The sequence below is a fragment of the Capra hircus genome, chromosome 15, assembly GCF_001704415.2.
Source record: "Capra hircus breed San Clemente chromosome 15, ASM170441v1, whole genome shotgun sequence".
In the NCBI taxonomy this organism is placed as follows: Eukaryota; Metazoa; Chordata; class Mammalia; order Artiodactyla; family Bovidae; genus Capra; species Capra hircus.
The window spans coordinates 17,479,296-17,498,941 of NC_030822.1; the positions used below are offsets into that span (position 1 = coordinate 17,479,296).

The following is a 19,646-nucleotide window of genomic DNA, read 5'->3' on the forward strand; positions in this document are numbered from 1 at the left end:
AAAGTGGGACTTTATCTCGGAATCTTGTGTGAACTGGCTTAGAGACTATGTTTTCCATAATAATGGCATCTGCCAAGTAACCCAGGAAGATTATCAGCCCAGGACTGCTTCACCCCTACTTGCGCATTCCCAGAAAATGCAAATACTACAAATCTGTACCCCCAAAGCCTCACGAGAAGAGGCCTATGAGAGAACATTTTCAACAGAATAGGCATTTTAAATTCCAAGTCAAACAAATATATTTGTCTGTAAAGCATACGGCTTTAGAGAGCTTCCCAGGTGGCTAGGTGGTAAGGAATTTGCCTGCAATGCAGGAGACCTGGGTTCTACTGCTGGGTTGGGAAGATGCCCTCGAGAAGGAACTGGCAATCCACTCCAGTAGGCTTGCACGGGAAATCTCATGGACAGCGGAGCCTAGCAGGCTACAGTCCATGGGGTCACAAAAGAGCCTCCTTGTGTCACACCTCCCATCTCCTATACTGGCCCAGTCCACAGATCCAAACTCTTCCTGCAAGGCCCATTCTATCACTTGTCTTATTGCCTTTCTAGCATCAAGGTCCTGCCTCTTACCCACAAGAACTGGGTGTTTTTCCCTCGTACTTCCAAGCTTGTACTTCCACTTGCAGCCTTCTTCCCAACCCCAACACTTGTCGTCACTGCCATGAATGGCTCATTTCCCAGAATCACAGCACAGCCCTGTCATACTCTGAACTCCTGCCTACTGCCTAAACTCTCTCTATACCACTTGGTAAACACTAGGCTGGACCATTCAGTACCAGCATTTGTCAGGATGACATCTGTGCCCACTGAATCACATAGAGACCCCAGAAGTCCTTTCAGGGCTACCCTCTGGGGTCAGTCCTCCCAGACCATGTCCTTCATTCTCAGCTCACTCTTTCCTCTTCTCTTTACATGTTTAATGCTTGGCTTAACATTTCTCAATCCGAGGCATAATAATGGCTATGGGGAACTCATATGGTCAATATCTCTCTACATCTGTTCAACAAACCTTAATGGAAACTCAACTCTCCAAAAGTTCAGCATCTGCAGGAGGAGTGAAGCGCAGGGAGATGGCTAAAGAAGCCACTCCACAGTCAGTGTCCGGTACATGGCAACGACAACAGAAACGAAAGGGAAGGAAGCCAGCGGCCAGGAGAATAAAAATCTCCTCCTCCAACTTCCTCCACAGTAACGTTTCCTCTGTTCTTCTGTACCATGAGCACTGAAGCATCCTCATCTCTTTGGCCTCCATATACTCAGTCTCATCTTTTTAAGCACCATACTAAGTATTTAAAATCTGGCAAAATAATTATTTACAAGAATTACTGTAATACTTAAGTTGTATAAAAACAACCTATGTGATCATCAACAGATAAATGGATAAAGATGTGAGATATATACATAAATACATTATTTAATGGAATACTACTCAGTTATAAAAAAAGAGGAAAAGTTTGCTATTTGCAACAGCAAGGATGAGGGACCTTGAGGGTATTATGCTAAATGAAATAATGCAAAGAAAGACAAATATGATTTCACTCATACAAAGAATATAACAAAGAAAACAAAGAATCAACAAATCAAAACAAACATGGAGCCACAGCCAACAGAATAGTGGTTACCCAGTAATCAGGGGAAAGGGGAGGGGAAGGCGGAGAGGACAAGATGGGTAAAGAGGATCGCCCACGTGGTGCCAGATGGAGACGTAAGGTTTTGGTGGTAAGCATAGCGCAGCACGCAGAGAAGAAATCTGAGTGTGTGCACATGAAATACACAGTGCTATAAACCAATGTTACTTCAGTAAACACATTCTAAAAAACCTGGCAAAATGGTTTCTATACAAGTAAGAGATTCATACAGCTTAGGTACTATGATAACAAATACTGTCTTACTAACAAGATTCAAAATTCACATTGAACTTATAAAAAACTGAGGAAAGAGTAGTTTCTCACTCCAAGTTATATCCCAAAGGCTACAGACTGCACAACTTTAGAAAAGATTAGCACAAAAATCTCAGAAGTGATAAAGAGAGTTAATAAACCAGCTTAGAAACTTTTACAACCGTCAGTTGACTCATGAACAACTTTGCCCATCCTCCCACCAGAGGTATTTTGAAGTTAATGCCAGACATACTGTCATTTCATACATAAGTATTTCAACTCATATCTCTTAGAGATAAACTTTTTTAAATGATTATCACAGTATCATTAAACCTCTAAAATGATTCATGCCTTAATCTCATTAAACATGTAATTTTCAAATGTCCCCAAATGTTTTAGTTACTTGAATCATAAACAAAATAAGGTCCCTGCATTGGAACTGGATTATGCCGACACATTCCTCATGGTGTCACTGAATACATCCTCTATATCTCCTGGAAATTGGTGTTACAACTATAAGCTTGATCACATTTGGCTCAAGTTTCTGGCAAGACAATCTTATAGCTGGTGGGGTGTACTAGCTGGTTTTCTCTCTTTTTGTGATAACAGCAGAGCATTGATGGTCACCGGCAATATCCCTTAATTCATTAGAGTTTGCAAAATTGTGACACGGTGACATTCTATCATTCCTCCATCTTTTAAGAATTGGGAAATATGCCACTAATTAGAAATTTCTTGGCACATGGTTATTCTGAGCTACAATTCATAGAAGAAAGGCAAGGACAGTACTTGAGTCTTTCCATTCATCGTCAGTTTTCAAAACGAGTTACTTTACTGGTATTCCCTAAAGGAGAATTACTGAAAGCTTTGAATTCAAATATATTTAATGTGTTTCAAAATATACCATAGATACTATTCTTACTGATTCTCAAATTGGCCCATTTTTGAGTCCTGAGTCCATTAAGATGCCCTCAGGAGTTTTGGGGGAATTTAGCTTGACAGGTTTCCCCAGTAGCTCAGAGAGTAAAGAGTCTGTCTGCAGCGTAGGAGAACCAGGTTCGATCCCTGGGTCTGGAAGATCCCCTGAAGAAGGAAACGGTAACCCACCCCAGTATTCTTCCCTGGAAAATCCCATGGACAGAGGAGCCTGGTAGGTTACAGTCCATGGGGTGGCAAAGAGTCAGAGATGACTGAGTGACTTCACTTTCAGGAGTTTTTGATAACTGCTTTGCTTTCTAAATTGACAATATGTTCAAGCAGGAAACCCCAATTCGATTCCTGGGTAGGGAAGATTCACTGGAGAAGGGATAGGCTACTCACTCCAGCATTCCTGGGCTTTCCTGGTGGCTCAGCTGGTAAAGAATCTGCCTGCTATGCGGGAGACCTGGGTTCAATCCCTGGGTTGGGAAGATCCCCTGGAGAAGAGAACTCTAGTATTCTGGCCTGGAGAATTCCATGGACTATACAGTCCATGAGGCCATAAGAGTCAGACATGACTGAGCGACTTTCACTTTCACATTCCATCTTGTACACTGCCTGCCACAGACCTGGAAGCAAGCTATTTTCCAAGAAGCTCTGGTTAACTTCAGCAGGAAATGGCATTTAGAGACTATAGTCTCATTGTTAGGGGTGCTCATCACTAGCAGGTTTGTTGTTTTTCCAGGCCCTGCCACGGAAAAGAGCTATAAAATTAACCATCACAGGATCTGTCCTTAACCCTAGCTATCTTTCATAAGTTTTCCTTTAAAACTCATCCAAAGGCTGGGTTCCCAATAATACCAGCTTAATCACTCATCTGCTTTATCCCATAAAACACATTTTAAAAAACCTTAGAGTAACAAAGACAACCAACATAACCACTATAATACAATTACTCTAAACGGTTAATATTTTTAGAGATGTCATTGTCTTTCAGTTACAATTTAGCAGGTATATACAGTCAAGTTTACTGACATTTGAAATAGCCCCTCTCTGCACGGGTGTTGTATCAGTTAGTCAGTATATAATTAGGCCCTTCTGCTTCATCTGGTTTCCACGGTTAGGAGTCTTTTAAAATTAAATTGTGTTAAAATTATGCAAAATATGTATGTGTTCTAAAGTTAAGGAGACAAACAAGATACATTCAGAGAAATCTAGCTTCTACTCCCTCCACTCACTACACTGTTTCCTCAACTGCACTACAGATAACCCCTTTTTAATTAATTTTTTTTGTTTTAAAATTTCCAAATATTAGTACTCCTATCTCTTTTTTTTGTGAATAATACATACTGTATCTACCAGTTTCCACCTTGCTTTTCTGCCCTGAAGATCAAGCTACAATAGTATCAGAGATACTCTTCATTCCTCTTACAGCTGTGGCTACAGTCTACGTTATTCATCAAACTGTGTTGACCACCGCTGGACTGTTTCCACCTTTTGCTATTACAAACACTGCTGTAATAAATCACCTCACATGTGAGTCTTTTCTTATTTTTGCCTTGAGATAGGATCCCTAGAAATAGAACTGCCTGGCCAAAGGGTAAATATAAATGTAATTTTTCTAGGTACTGACAAATTTTCTTCCCTAGCATCATTGACTTAATGGACATGAGTTTGAGCAAACTCCAGGAGACAGAGAAGGACAGGGAAGCCTGGCATGCTGCAGTCCATGGGGGTTGCAAAGAGTCAGACATGACTGAGCAGCTGAACAAGAGCTTATACCATTTTGCATTATCCTCCGTCAGTGTTTGAGAGTGCCTGCCTCCTCCCATTCCCTCTAGTCTCATCAACAGGATAACTTATCAAACTTTTAAATTTCTATTAAAGTGATTGGTAAGAAATAATAAATCAGTGTAGCATTAGTTTGTGTATTTATTAGTACAAAATATTAAGTAGCTTTTCAGGTGTTTAAAGGCAATTTGTAGTTCCTTTTCTGCAAATCATCTACTCCTATATCTTGCCCATTTTCTTGCTAAGTTGACAGTTTTCTTATTCTGTACTTTTTAGAAATCTTAACCCTCTGTGGTTAAAAACTGCAACACCCTTCTCCAATTTGTCACTTTTTGACTCTATTTATTATGTTTTCAGCTATACTACAGTTATTATTTTTACTATCAAATTATCTGTAGCTCCTTTATTGCATCTGGAGTTTGAGTTGTAGTTAGGGTAATTATCTATTTCCAGAGGAATTCACCAGCTTTTTTTCCCTAGTACTTAGTCCGGTTTCATTTTTGTATATTAAGTGACTGAGACATTTGTAATTTATCCCTGGCACAGTGCAAGGACAAAATGTAGTATCACCTTCCTTCACTATTTAAACACTAAACAATGGTGTGCATCTGTGTCTATTTCCTCATTTTCTATTCAGTTCTAGTAGTATGTCTTTCTATGCACCAATACCACAGCTTTACTTACAAAAGCTTAATAACATGTTTCAAAAGCTCGTAGATCTACAACTCTCCTCTGCTGCTCTTCTATAAATTTTTTTTAGTATTTTTATTTATGTGTTCTTTCCAATGAAGTTTGTAATCAGATTGCCTGGCTACAGGAAAACACACATACACAGAGTCATTATAAAGTAACAAACTAACTTTAGGGAATTGACAATTTTATGATGCTGAAACTAAAGGAAGTGTTAAGAACTAAAACTTGCAAAAAAAGCCTTAAAATAGCTGATCATTCTCTGCTTGTGAAAAGATACAGGCTAGCCCCATAAAACCTTTGCTACATTACCACAAGAAATTTTTACTTAAACAATAAAGGTTAACAAGCATAAGAACCAATCATTTCATGTATATCATGTACTGTGTAAACCAGCAGATTAGGAAAAAACAAAAATGATCAAATAACACCGGTATTAGTAACGCACTACTTACCCTCCTTTTTTAGCCATTTCACAATGTTCCCTTCTTCCATTGTAGGAGACAGTGATGGCATGAGTATCTTAATAGGATCAGCTGAAATTGAACAAAGGAAAGATTAAACACAATAAGTAATACACCTCATGAGGCATCAACAAAAAGTTCAAGTAAATAAATATGAAATTCAATCTGGGGAAAAAAATATTCCAGTCTGAAAGACACCCAACTGTTCAAACTAAGTGTTCAGTAATCTTTTCCAGAATATTTTCAATTCCATTTTCATCGTTCCCCCAAGTCCTCTATGCATATTTTCAAGCCAGGTGCTTACAAGATTTAAAAAAAAAAAAGTTGACTTATGTTTCATCTTTTTCTCCTTCCCCTTTTGTCACTACAAAAAAAATATTTACAGGTAAAACAACCAAAGGAAAAGGCAAATAAAAAGAAAATAAACTGGTTTCTGATAACCTACAACACAATAATTAAGATTAGATTTACAACAGAATAATCAAGATTAAACTTTAAGAAACTGGTTGTGTTTTTACTTTCATTAACATTACATACTATTCAAGAATCAAGGGTTCTTGCTGCTAAGTGTGAAAAGGAGAGGTTTGCCTTGTTGCGGATGATCTGGCAAGAGAATTTATGTAATTAAATTAATCTGAGATTGTGTTCTATACCAAAATTCGATTAAGGATCAAAAGATAGACTCAAGCCAGGGTGACCTCTCAATAAAGCAGAGCTACTTTTCCCTCAGGTATCAAAAAAGAAAACACTTCATATATTTGCCAGATGTGCTTCCCAAGAGTTCCACCTTCCAGGACCAGAGCACACAGTTGTTACATTACAATTTACAGGAAGTTTATACTAATAACTGTTGCCCACTCCAGTGCTTCTTTAGCAACAGCCACAGTAACAAACTACATTCCCTGTAATCCTCCACAAAACTTATTCTCTTCTTAGATTATTTAACTCTCTGACATCAAAAAGCAAAACATATCACATCTAGCATATTTCAAATGTGGAAAAGAGCAGAACAGTACTTTTTCTCCCCATTGATGTTTTGGGATTGGAAATAAGGAAATTTAATACTAATATTAAATGCAGTTAAACATTTTCTTTGAGAAACAAATAATTTTAATGTAATTTCAAATGGGGAGTTCCCATGGCTTCATGGTAAAGGAGTTCCATCTCTGAAATATCCGGAAGGAAGCTTCTGTCCTCCCTGCACTTTTCCTTCACTCCCCTCTAAAGGACTGGGAGAAGGACCTGAACACATACAGCTGCCTCAGTCTCCTCAATGTAAGACCTGCCTGCCTATGGCGAGCCTGCATCTTCCCTGCAGTTCTTCTGTGCACTAGGCATAAATGGACCTGCCCTTCACAGCGAGAGCAAGTCCAACCCTCTCCGTTCCTGCGAGCAGGCCCAGTGGGTGCTGGGAAGTTACTCATGATGTGAAGTTTATATACATAAACTATCTCTCTCAAACAAAAGGCCAAAGTCTACACAGGGGCTGTACTGAGGAGTCCGACTGTAGAAGGCCACAGACTTAAGTCACATTTTCCAATTGAACAAAATCATCAGCATTAAAACTGTTAACTCTGATCTCCACTCGTCTGACTTTTTGCCTCTTTCTCAACTGGTACTAAACTATAAGGATACAAACGTAGAATCATCACTCGTAATAATACCCCGACAGTGATAGAGTCCAAACCAAATTCTAAGTAAACACACCCATTTCATCAAAGAGAAAAATATAGCCCCCGATCGAGGGATCTGAATTCTGCCTAACTCTCCAGGCTGTACTCTCCTACACTCTACTACCACTCATCAGTAATTGATGATCCTTACCAATATGGACCATCAATTAATTAGTCATCGGTTATTTATAGCCTATTCACTCAGAAATTCTAATGTGAGTATTCTTCCTGTGTCTAATCAAATAGCCTAACAATCCCTCTCTATTAAAAGTTCAAGCCTGACATTATGAGATGGAATATTTCACAACCACATACATAGCAAATTTATACATCATATAGTTTCAATACAAGAAGGCAAACTAAATGAGCGGCAACGATTCTATGTCCAGATTCTGATGTATGACAAACACGAACTCGATTTTCTCAGAACAAAGTCTCTCTTCCATATTTTTATACCTTGGATCTAGGTGCCATGATACAACTAGTCTTTATTTTACAATTCTCTATTATAATCTCTCACCTATGAGACTATCACATTTCCCATTATTTCTGACATTAAGTACTTTATTATGAAAATTTCACATTATTTTATGAATTCCCACATCAGGAACCACAAAAATTTTCATATTTTAAAAATAAAAACATCATTCCTCATACAGCCACCCTTCATGGGTGAATTGGAATTGCTTCTCTGAATAATGACAATAAAACATAAAAATTCTGTAATAGATTATTATCCTTCTCTGAAATGAAGGTGACAAAAAAACAAAGACATTCTGGACATCTCCATTATTCAGTACTATCTCCTGATTCATTATACTGACTTATGGAGAGTAAAATGTACAATGTGTTTTCTGATTAATCTGACCAATCTATCTATCCTCAGACCCTCACACTAGAAAATCATTTTAAAAAGGAAGTATTAATTTATTAATGAAAATGAATATTTCATTTTAGTATATCCTCGTTCTCCCTGAATATTATACACATCTTTTCCAAATATATTTTTTTCAGTGGGAAGGTAATTATATAGTCATAATTCCAGTTTTGAATGAAGGGCTGCACATAACTAATATCTGATAGCTGCCATCAATTCTTTTGAAGATAGTATGGGCTTTTCTAGACTCCTTGAATTTCAACCTGTACATAACATTGCTTAATTCCATTGGAAGTTATATATCACTTCCCCTCTCATTTCAATAGCAGTACATTCTGCCTTTCTCCTAGCAAACTGAGGAGGCCCTGAAATGGGCACCAACTACAGTTCCTATTCATAACTGGGCACAACTATAGTAATAATAAAGGAAATGTGGTTTTTTATTCCCCTGGTCATACAGGTTATTTCAATTAGTACTCAAAAAATACCCCATATTTTGTTAAGACTAACTCTCTTGTAGTCATTTTAGCGTTGTTTCTTTTTATCAAGCTAAAAAGTATATATATTGGCTGATAAGTCTGCCCTGCTATAGCAGTTAAAGACAATACTTAAAATATTTTAAGGTAACTAGAGTAATGTACATTTCCAGTTTACATTTAAATATACTGATTTTAGAGTCTCATCAATCCATCACAACTGTTTTAGTCTCATTTTCTGCCTCAACAGAATGGCACTGTCATTTTTTAGTACATATTTTTTATTTTTAGAACGTTTTTTCTTAGTATATTGCTGCTTTACCTGCATCAGGCATTTGAGCATATGAGCAATCGATCACTCACTGAATCTATAGCAGATTTTCTAAACAATTCCTTATTTCTTCAAATCTGATCTTCCGATCTTTCTAAAGCATAATTCAGTTTTCAACTTCAAATATAGTGCATTAATCTAATTTCTTATTCTCTAAGGCATGTCTTTAATTTTAAAATACTCATAGATCAGCAAAACCTATTAAAAAGTTTTAAAGTGAAGATCTACACATCAATTCTAAAAGGTCTCTAGATTAAAAAAAAGATTAATATGAGCAAACTCTTAAAATACAAAGGCAGAACAAATAGCTTTGTGGCTAATATGAAGCAGATCTAAGCTCCATTACTCTAACAATTAAGGAAATTCCACAATTTACATAGGGTCATGCTCTGTTTCATAATGCGACTATAATCCAAACACAGAAATCATGAAGACCGACAAATCGAAGAAATAAATTACCCAGTACTTTACTAGCACAGCTCTCTGTTCTTTAATTTGCTTATTTCCTAATAGAGAGAAAGCTTTTCATTTAATCACTTCTCTTTCTAATGCAAGAACTCATTAAATAAAATTAACCCTTCAAATTTCTGCTTAGATAAAACAATTCTGCCACCTGCAGGCTGGATGAAAAAAGGCCATATGAAGTACAAGGAATTTCAAAATCAGTACCAGGGCACAAAGTATTAACACAGGAGTTTTGAATAAAGAAAGGTAAAGATGTCACATGGGTCTTTGTTCAAATACTTATTTTGATATAAGAATAGACTGAAAATGTCAATGAGCAACAACAAAAAACATAATAGTTTGTCTGAATATAGTATCAGAAGTAACCAGCATGAAAGATGTCCCTCAAACAGCACACATGGCCTAAGTAAAGGGCAGGGAAGCAGTGCAGCAGGCCATGGGGCTGCAAAGAGTCAGACACGACTTAGTGACTGCACGCGTGCGCGCGCGCACACACACACGCACACGCACACGCACACGCACACACAGCATAATCCAATTTCTACCTATTTAGCTTGCATGTACACAAAGACCAAAAGGATTCACTCCAAAATGACAACAGTACCTGTCTCTAGTTGATGGTTTTATTATATACGCTTTTTGGTTTCTTTGTTTCTTGTTACTTTTAGACACAAACTCACAAAAACAGGAAGAAAAGAAAGAACAATAGAACAACACTGCTGGAAGCAGAGACGTGAATAATGTAGATAGTAAGACAAATGATTGACCAAGAAAGTCTAAGAAAGCTGAATGCTACACCCAAGTGGAAAAAACTGAGATAATCAACCTGGTTTATATGAGAATTTCCCAAAGGTCCAAGAACTGGCAGTACTGAGACCTTTGGAAACACTGGCCCTTTGAAGACTTGGGTGAATGCTATTTAAGTGCTGAGTAACATCACCATCCTTCAACAGAAGCCTGGAGGTTGTTTCCTCTGTAGAAGTAAAAGAGAAGACCTTTGGGAGACTGGTTGAACCTACACGCCTAGAGAAATACAGAAACTACGAAAGTACATTAACTGAGACATCAGCTGATGTGACTGACAATACCAGAAACTGTGTTAAGTAGGTATTACATGGTGTCGGACAAATAGGCAAGTTAAACAGAAAAACTAAAGAAAAAAAGTTTAAAGGGAAAGATTTTTTTAAAAAGCAGAAAAGGTCAGTTCAGTAGCTCAGTTCAGTTCAGTCGCTCAGTCGTGTCCGACTCTTTGCGACCCCATGAATCGCAGCACGCCAGGCCTCCCTGTCCATCACCATCTCCCGGAGTTCACTCAGACTCACGTCCATCGAGTCAGTGATGCCATCCAGCCATCTCATCCTCGGTTGCCCCCTTCTCCTCCTGCCCCCAATCCCTCCCAGCATCAGAGTCTTTTCCAATGAGTCAACTCTTCGCATGAGGTGGCCAAAGTACTAGAGTTTCAGCTTTAGCATTCCTTCAGAATGAACTGATTGGATCTCCTTGCAGTCCAAGTAGCTCAGTAGTGTCCAACTCTTTGTGACCGCATAGAATGCAGCACGCCAGGCCTCCCTGTCCATCACCAACTCCCAGAGCTCACGCAAACTCATGTCCATCGAGTTGGTGATGCCATTTAACCATCTCATCCTGTCGTCCCCTTCTCTTCCTACCTTCAATCTTTCCCAGCATCAAGGTCTTTTCAAATGAGTCAGTTCTTCGCATCAGGTGGCCAAAGTATTGGGGTTTCAGCTTCAGCATCAATCCTTCCAATGAATATTCAGGACTGACTTCCTTTAGGATTGACTGGTTGGATCTCCTTGCAGTTCAAGAGACTCTCAAGAGTCTTCTCCAACACCACAGTTCAAAAGCATCAATTCTTTGGCGCTCAGCTTTCTTTATAGTCCAACTCTTACATCCATACATGACCACTGGAAAAAGCACAGCTTTGACTAGACAGACCTTTGTTGTCAAAGTAATGTCTCTGCTTTTTAATATGCTGTCTAGGTTAGTCATAGCTTTTCTTCCAAGGAGCAGGCATCTTTTAATTTATGGGCTATAGTCACCATCTGCAGTGATTTTGGAGCACAAGAAAGTAAAGTCTCTCACTGTTTCCACTGTTTCCCCATCTATTTGCCATGAAGTGATGGGACTGGATGCCATGTCTTCCTGGTTCTTAGTTTTCTGAATATTGAGTTTTAAGCCAACTTTTTCACTCTTCGCTTTCACATTCATCAAGAGGTTCTTTATTTCCTCTTCACTTTCTGCCATAAGGGTGGTGTCATCTACATATCTGAGGTTATTTATATTTCTCCCAGCAATCTTGATTCCAGCTTGTGCTTTATCCAGCCCAGCATTTTGCATGATATACTCTGCATATAAGTTAAATAAGCAAGGTGACAATATACAGCCTTTATGTACTCCTTTCCCGATTTGGAACCAGTCTGTTCTTCCATGTCCAGTTCTAGTTGTTGCTTCTGGACCTGCATACAGATTTTTCAGGAGGCAGGTCAGGAGGTCTAGTATTCCCATCTCTAAGAATTTTCCAGTTTGTTGTGATCCACTCAGCTAAAGGCTTTGGCATAGTCAATAAAGCAGAAGTAGATGGTTTTCTGGAACTCTTGCTTTTTCGATAACCCAACGGATGTTGGCAATTTGATCTCTGGTTCCTCTGTCATTTCTAAATCCAGCTTGAACATCTGGAATTTCACGGTTCATGTACTTTTGAAGCCTGGCTTGGAAAATTTTGAGTATTACTTTGCTAGCGTTGAAACAGCTCAATAGCTATTGAATAGCCCTGCTGAAATAGATCAATAGCTATTGAATATCACTGCAATAACTCCGACCAGGAATGCAAGAAGCTGAAGTTGAACAGTTCTATGAAGACCTACAAGACCTTCTAGAACTAACACCCCCAAAAGATGTCCTTTTCATTATAGGGGACTCGAATGCAAAAGGAGGAAGTCAAGATTTTGATACCTGGAGTAACAGGCAAATTTGGCCTTAGAGTACAAAACGAAGCAGCTCAAAGGCTAACAGAGTTTTCCCAAGAGAGCGCACTGGTCATAGCAAACACCTTCTTCCAACAACACAAGAGAAGACTCTACACATGGATGTCACCAGATGGTCACTACTGAAATCAGATAGATTATATTCTTTGTAGCCAAAGATGGAGAAGCTCTATAGTCAGCAAAAACAAGACTGGGAGCTGACTGTGGCTCAGATCATGAACTCCTTATTGCCAAATTCAGACTCATACTGAAGAAAGTAGGGAAAACCACCAGACCATTCAGGCACGACCTAAATCAAATCCCTATGATTATACAGTGGAAATGACAAATAGATTCAAGGGATTAGATCTGATAGACAGAGTGCTTGAAGAACTATGGAAGGAGTTTTGTGACACTGTACATGAGGCAGTGAGCAAGACCATCCCCAAGAAAAGAAATGCAAAAAGGCTAAATGATTGCCTGATGAGGCCTTACAAATAGCTAAGAAAAAAAGAGAAGCTAAAGGCAAGAGAGAAAAGGAAAGATACATCCATTTGAAAGGAGAGTTCCAAAGAATAGCATGGAGATAAGAAAGCCTTCTCCAGTGATCAATGCAAAGAAATAGAGGAAAATAATAGAATAGGAAAGACTAGAGATCTATCTCTTCAAGAAAATTAGAGATACCAAGGGAACATTTCATGTAAAGAGGGGTACAAAAAAGGATAGAAATGGTACAGACCTAACGAAAGCAGAAGATATCAAGAAGAGGTACAGAAGAACTATACAAAAAAGATCTTCACGACCCAGATAACCACGATGATGCGATCATTCACCTAGAGCCAGACATCCTGGAATGTGAAGTCAAGTGGGCCTTCGGAAGCATCACTACAAACAAAGCTAGTGGAGGTGACGGAATTCCAGTTGAGCTATTTCAAATGCTAAAAGATGATGCTGTGAAAGGGCTGTATTCAATATAGAAGCAAATATGGAAAACTCAGGAGTGACCACAGGGCTGGAAAAGGTCAGTTTTCATTCCAATCCCAAAGAAAGGCAATGCCAACAAATGCTCAAACTACAGCATGACTGCACTCATTTCACACGCCAGTCAAGTAAGAAAGGTAACAGTCATAATACGGGATGATACATGACAATTCTCAGTTAAGCATACTTGGTTGGTGTCAACATTAAATATAGATTTAACTAAGAATTGAAAAGTAACTACATTAGGAGAATGGGAGAGAGAAAACAGGGGGATGACTGATTAGAAGTCATCCATAGATAATATATAACATAGGGAGATGAGCAGATGCCAGAGGACGGTTAGGAGACAAAACTTGTTGCTTCTGAGGAAGATGACTGGAGGAGTAGGAAAAGATGGGTCAGAGATCCACCGTGTTGCCATAAGCCTTTTAGTACCATTTGCCTATTTAAACTATACACATGCACTACTGTATTAAAATAAGCTATTATTTAATAAGATAGGTTTAAATGAGGTTACACAGGTCAAGTCATTACAGTGGGGCCTGGCAAAAAGTTAAGTCTCAAAAAATGTTACCAGTTAATAGGCAGCACAGAGATGGTTAAGAGGATGAACTCTGAAGGCATGCAGTTGGCTATGTGATGATGTCCTGGGCTTCATAGGTGGTCAGTGGTAAAGAATCTGCCTGCCAATGCAGAGACACAAGAGCCACGGGTTTGATCTCTGGGTTGGGAAGATCCCCTGGAGGAGGGCATGGCAACCCACTCCAGTATTCCTGCCTGGAGAGTCCCATGGACAGAGGAGCCTGGTGGTCTACAGTCCACAGGGTCGCAAAGAGTTGGACATGACTGAAGCGACCCCCACCCACATAATACAAACGACAATATCTTACTTTACAATTCATTCAGGTAAGGAGAGACAGATTCACAGGTTCCTCTCACACACCTTCCCAACCTAAACTTGAAGGTTCCCTTTCTACTCTTTACCTTATCCAGCCTTGTCCTCATTGCTAAAGTGCACTAACTCTTGAACTCTTTAACTGTACTGCACATGTGAAAACCTAATTCTCGTTAATGCCACTGGCAGATGTTGTACCTCCTGCGGTGCTCTTAATGCTGCCTACTAAAGCGAAAGGGCAAACGAGGCACTCAAGAAACGCTTACAGAGCTCCTGCTGTCCCAGCCCTCAACCCACAGACCAGAATCCTGACCGCAGAGGATTATAGTTTAAATGGGACATCAAGACAAACATACTAGCGGTAGACGGTAGTAGATGACCGTGCTTTCAGATGCCAAAGGGCTGAGGGACAAGATTCTAGCTGATCAGGAAAGGAAATCTTGATTTGTGTGCTAGTACCGCTTCATCCTCATTAGAATGGCTATTATCAAAAACGCAGAAAACAATTGTTTGTGGAGAAATTAAGAGCCCTTGTGTACTACCGGAGGGAAAGTAAAACAAGTAAAACAATGCAGCTTCTGTGTAGAAACCACCCAATGGTTCCTCAAAACATTAAACGTTGAATGATCATTTATTTGATGAGGCAATCTCACTTATGGCTATATACCCAAAAGAAATGAAAGCAGGAATAAGAATAGGTGTTTGCACAACCATGTTCATAGCAGCACTATTCACAGCGGCCAAAAATTGCAAACCCCCCAAGTGTCCATTGATACGTGAATGGATAAACAAAATGTGGTATATACAGCCAATAACATGTGATTCGGCCTCCAAAACGGATGAAATTCAGATACCTGCAATAACATGGATGAAACTTGAAGACATTATACTAAGTGAAATAAGCCAGACACAAAAAGACAAATATTTCATGACTGCATCTTTAATAAGGTACCTCCGTAGAACAGGCAAATTCAGAGAGGAGGTAGAACAGTGGTTACCAAGGGCTGGGTGGAGAGGGAACGGGGAGTTACTGTTCAGTGGGTACAAAGTTTCAGTTTGGGATGATGAAAAAGTTTTGGAGACCACAGTAACGGCCATACAACAGTGTGAAAGCTCTCAGTGTCCTGGAACTATACATTTAAAAATAGTTAAAATAGTAAATTTTATATATATATATATATATATATATATATTTTTACAATGAAAAAATAACATTAAAAAGAAATCTGCCAGGCAAATAAAACATGGTGAGGGGCCAACAGAGATATTCCAGGATAGGGAAACATCATATGCAAACAAAGAGGAAGAAAACATAGCTTAGTTTGGCTAAGGAGTAGGACATAATGAAAATGAAAAGTGGGTCGAGGAAGTTCAAAAAAGTATGCTGGGATTACTACCTAACAGTACATAGCCCCAGTACCTCCCAGTACACTTTACTACATGGGTAATGGGTTTGACATTCTATAAACAGCAATGAAAAGGCATGAAAATATTTTGAGTAAAAGAAATAAACACAATAAAAATACTGAACTTGTTTGCAGTGCCATAGGCATAGCTATGTCCACAAGGATATAACTGACAAAAAAGAAAAGAAAAACTGCACGTGCTTTGAGATGGTCACAACCATAAAGCTAAAATAATGGGATTTTAAATACAAAGTGAATATATCCATGAACGTATTACCTGTTCTCCTTTGCTGACTTAGAATACTTGTTCTGAGACTGAAAAGTCATGTAAAGGACCAGATCCTTTTAAGAAATGTAAGGAAGGTAAGGGGCCCCAGTTGCAGGGGAGGACTATTTTCCTGGTTCATCAGAGAAGCCTTCCTTTGACAAAGTGAGCAGAACTGAATGGAAGAAGCCATGCACATCTCTATTGGAAGGGCCTTCTGAACAGAGGAAAGCGCAAGCACAAGAATGAGCCAAGAGCATACTTGGTACACTCAGAATTCACCAAGGGAGCTGGTGTGCTAGAGTGGACTCAGTGTGAGCAGAGGCACGGTCAGAGCCGAAGTCATAGAGGTGCAGGGTTTGTATCCTACTGGGCCTTGTAAACCACAGTCAGGGCTTCAGATTTTCTTCTGAGATTTATGAGAAGCTCTTGGAGGGTTTTCAGCAGAAGAGTAACATGATCTGGTTTATAATTTAAAAGTGACACTCTGAAAGCTGCAGGGAGAACAGTCTGTACTGGGCCAAGGGTGTGGCGGGGACATCTACTGGGACACTCCTGCAATAAACTGGAAGAAAGGTGGTAGAAGCCTGGCCAGCCTAGTTGGTGGAACAAGTGGTGAGGAGTGGTCAGATTACATTTAAAAAGTAGAGCCAATGAGAGTTTCTGGTAGTTCAGATGTGGCATGGGAAAGTCAGGAATCAAGGATGACTTGATTTAGGAGTACCAGCTTAAAAAAAAAAAAACAGAAATCCAAATTAGATGCCTCTGCTCCAAATACAACATTCTTCTTCCTATAAAAAGTGCCCTAAAAGCCTACATAGCCTGGATTCCTACTCAGCTATTCAAATATAGACAGAAAAATCCTATTAAAAATCAGGTCAGTTATGAAGAGCCTGTGCTTGCTCTTGGCAAAGCATTGGCCCAGGGAAACAGTCCAGGGAAACCTTGTTTGGTTCTTCCAAGTGTAGAAACTACACTCACTCTCTTCCCCTCTTAGCATAAGACCTGCCACACACATACACACGAGCCAGTACTTGATGGCATCAGTGTTAAACCTGAGGCATAAAGTGTAACGACTAGTGGGTGTCAGTCAGGTGGGCCTGCAAGGTGTCTCCCATCTGCCCTTACAGATCTACTCATCAACCCTCCCCAACACTACTAGACAGGCTACACTAACAGGCTTCCTTGCTTTGGCCACCAGCTGGGTTCCACCAATAGGCAGCATAAGGAGACTGAAAAGGAGAGAGGAGAGTGAGGTCAGGTTATTTCCTCAGCTCCCTCCTTGCAGGGTCGCCTGACCTGGCTGGATCCTTTAACCAAAGGGCACAGCTCCATCAGAGATCACAAAGGCTCCCCACTTCCCAGTTCAGGAAGTGCTCCTTGTCCATGCCTCTTCACGCTGAGGGTGATCACAGCACCTTACTCAAAAAGCCCCTTAGTACCGTGCCATCTCTATACCTAAGTTCACAAAAACGGTCACTTACTAAACTCCACTCAAATTACCCATTTTCGGAATGTCATCCATTCCCTGACAGGACCGTATTAAGATTTAGGAGGGTGGCATTAAGTAACAAGAAAAATTTCAAACCACAGGCAGGTCACTCCATTTGAACGAACAGTTATGAGCAGAGAGGGGCTTTCCTGGTAGCTCAGCTGGTAAAGAATCTGCCTGCAATGCAGGAGACCGCAGTTTGATTCCTGGATTGGGAAGATGCCCTGGAGAAGGGATAGGCTACCCACTCCAGTATTCTTGGGTTTCCGTGGGGGCTTAGTCAGTAAACAATCAGCCTGCAATGCGGGGACCTGGGTTCGATCCTTGGGTCATGAAGATGCCCAGGAGGAGAGCATGGCAACCCACTCCAATATTCTTGCCTACCAGCTTTCTTGTTCTCAGATATGGCAAATACCCTTGCAAAGTAGCACAATTATTTTCTATAGGAAATAACCAAAATGTTCATGGTAACAGGTTGGGGACCAGGTGGCATTATAGATAAATTATAGGGAGATCTACAAGCTCCCTGGAATCACATACAAAATTTTGCTTTTTTCTGAAGAAGTTTGATAGAGTTTTTCAGTTTTCAAATAGATTTATGCCCCTCTAAAAAAATTCAATGCCAACAGATTCCCTGAATTATAAAGAAATGCTCCTGAATTATATATTCACCAACCTTAATTCTTCCCTAGAATGTTTTGCTAATACAAGAAAGACCGTGATTGCAGGAAAATATCTGGTAGACTACCAGCTACAGTAAATGGACTGCTTACCAAGTACAAAAAATAAAGAGGCACAATACAGCCCACTTTGTTTACAGAACCTGTTGATTCCTTCATACACTTAGTACCCACCCAGTGATTTGAAGGTATGTCAGTGTGGCTGAAGAACCATTTCCTGAGTGAAATAAACCAAACACCTCAGAAGAGGTTTCAGCTTGCAGCACTGGTCTTTCTGGGATTAAACTAGAAAATTTAAATTCTACATGAATCCCAGTTAATTTTGCAATCTTGGAACAAAGGCAAAAAGAAATCACCACTCCAGAGTGTAGTGGAAGAATGAACATATGACCAACAGTTTGGGGATTTACACATTTTGTCATAAAGGCAAATTGATGCTCAAGACAGCAACAAGGTATATATTCAAGAGTGGACCATCTTAGAAACTTACAGAGAGGACACTGACATATACTTTTTAACTCTTGAATGGTCCTAATATCCTTTATAAGTCTAGAATGTTAGTATCTTAAGTTATTTAAAATAAAAAACTTACGACATCACAACTGTTCCTGACAAAACATTTCACAATGTAGATATTACTCAAATGCCTCACTTATTTAAAAAAAAAAAAAAAGCAGGTGTTCGCTAAAACATACAGAGTGAACAGAACTTCAGCATGTTGCCACTGTTCTGCTGATGTCTACAGTCAAGTTATTACTTGGCACTGAAGAAGGCTGTGGTTAGGGAAAGAACCGGCTTTGGTGTCAGGCAGCCTGGGTTGAAACTAGATTTTTATCACCAGAGCACAGCATTAGCTGTCATAAGTTCTGAGTGAATTCACATAAAGGGCTGAGAAAGGGGAACGGTACATGGCAAGCTCTCAATAAATGCTACGTTTTATTCCCAAACCCACTTTCCCAACTTTTTTCTAGCTGGCAGAGACCCGATTCTGTTCAGCTGTAACCCTTTCTTGTGAACACGTGCCCTGAGTTGATGAGCCCACTGCCCTAGTCCATTTGGACTGCTATGAGAAAATACCTGAGGCTGGTGGCTTATAAACAACATTTATTTCTCACGATTCTGGAGGCTGGAGAGTCCAAGATCATGATGCTGGCCAATCCGGGATGGTGGCTGATGAGGGCCCACTTCCCGGTTCACAGAGAGCATCTTCCTGTGGTGTCTTCACATGGTGGGAGGGGCAAGGCAGCTCTTTGGAGTCTCTTTTATAAGGGCACTAGACCCCATTCATGAAGGCTCCTCTCACTCTGACCCAGGCCCCTGCCAAACGCCCCCACCTCCTAATACTCTCTCATTGCCCATTAGGTTACAATGTATGAAT

At 39.7% G+C, this 19,646-nt stretch overlaps 1 protein-coding gene across 1 annotated transcript in view; it reads right to left on the reverse strand.

Moving 5' to 3' along the window:
• PDHX (pyruvate dehydrogenase complex component X) overlaps nucleotides 1–19,646 on the reverse strand; it is a 72,969-nt gene that overhangs the window by 46,870 nt on the left and 6,453 nt on the right. Inside the window, exon 2 of the mRNA XM_005690087.3 lies at nucleotides 5,735–5,815. Coding sequence (XP_005690144.1) covers nucleotides 5,735–5,815 — 81 coding nt within the window. The remainder of the gene's footprint in view (nucleotides 1–5,734; nucleotides 5,816–19,646) is intronic.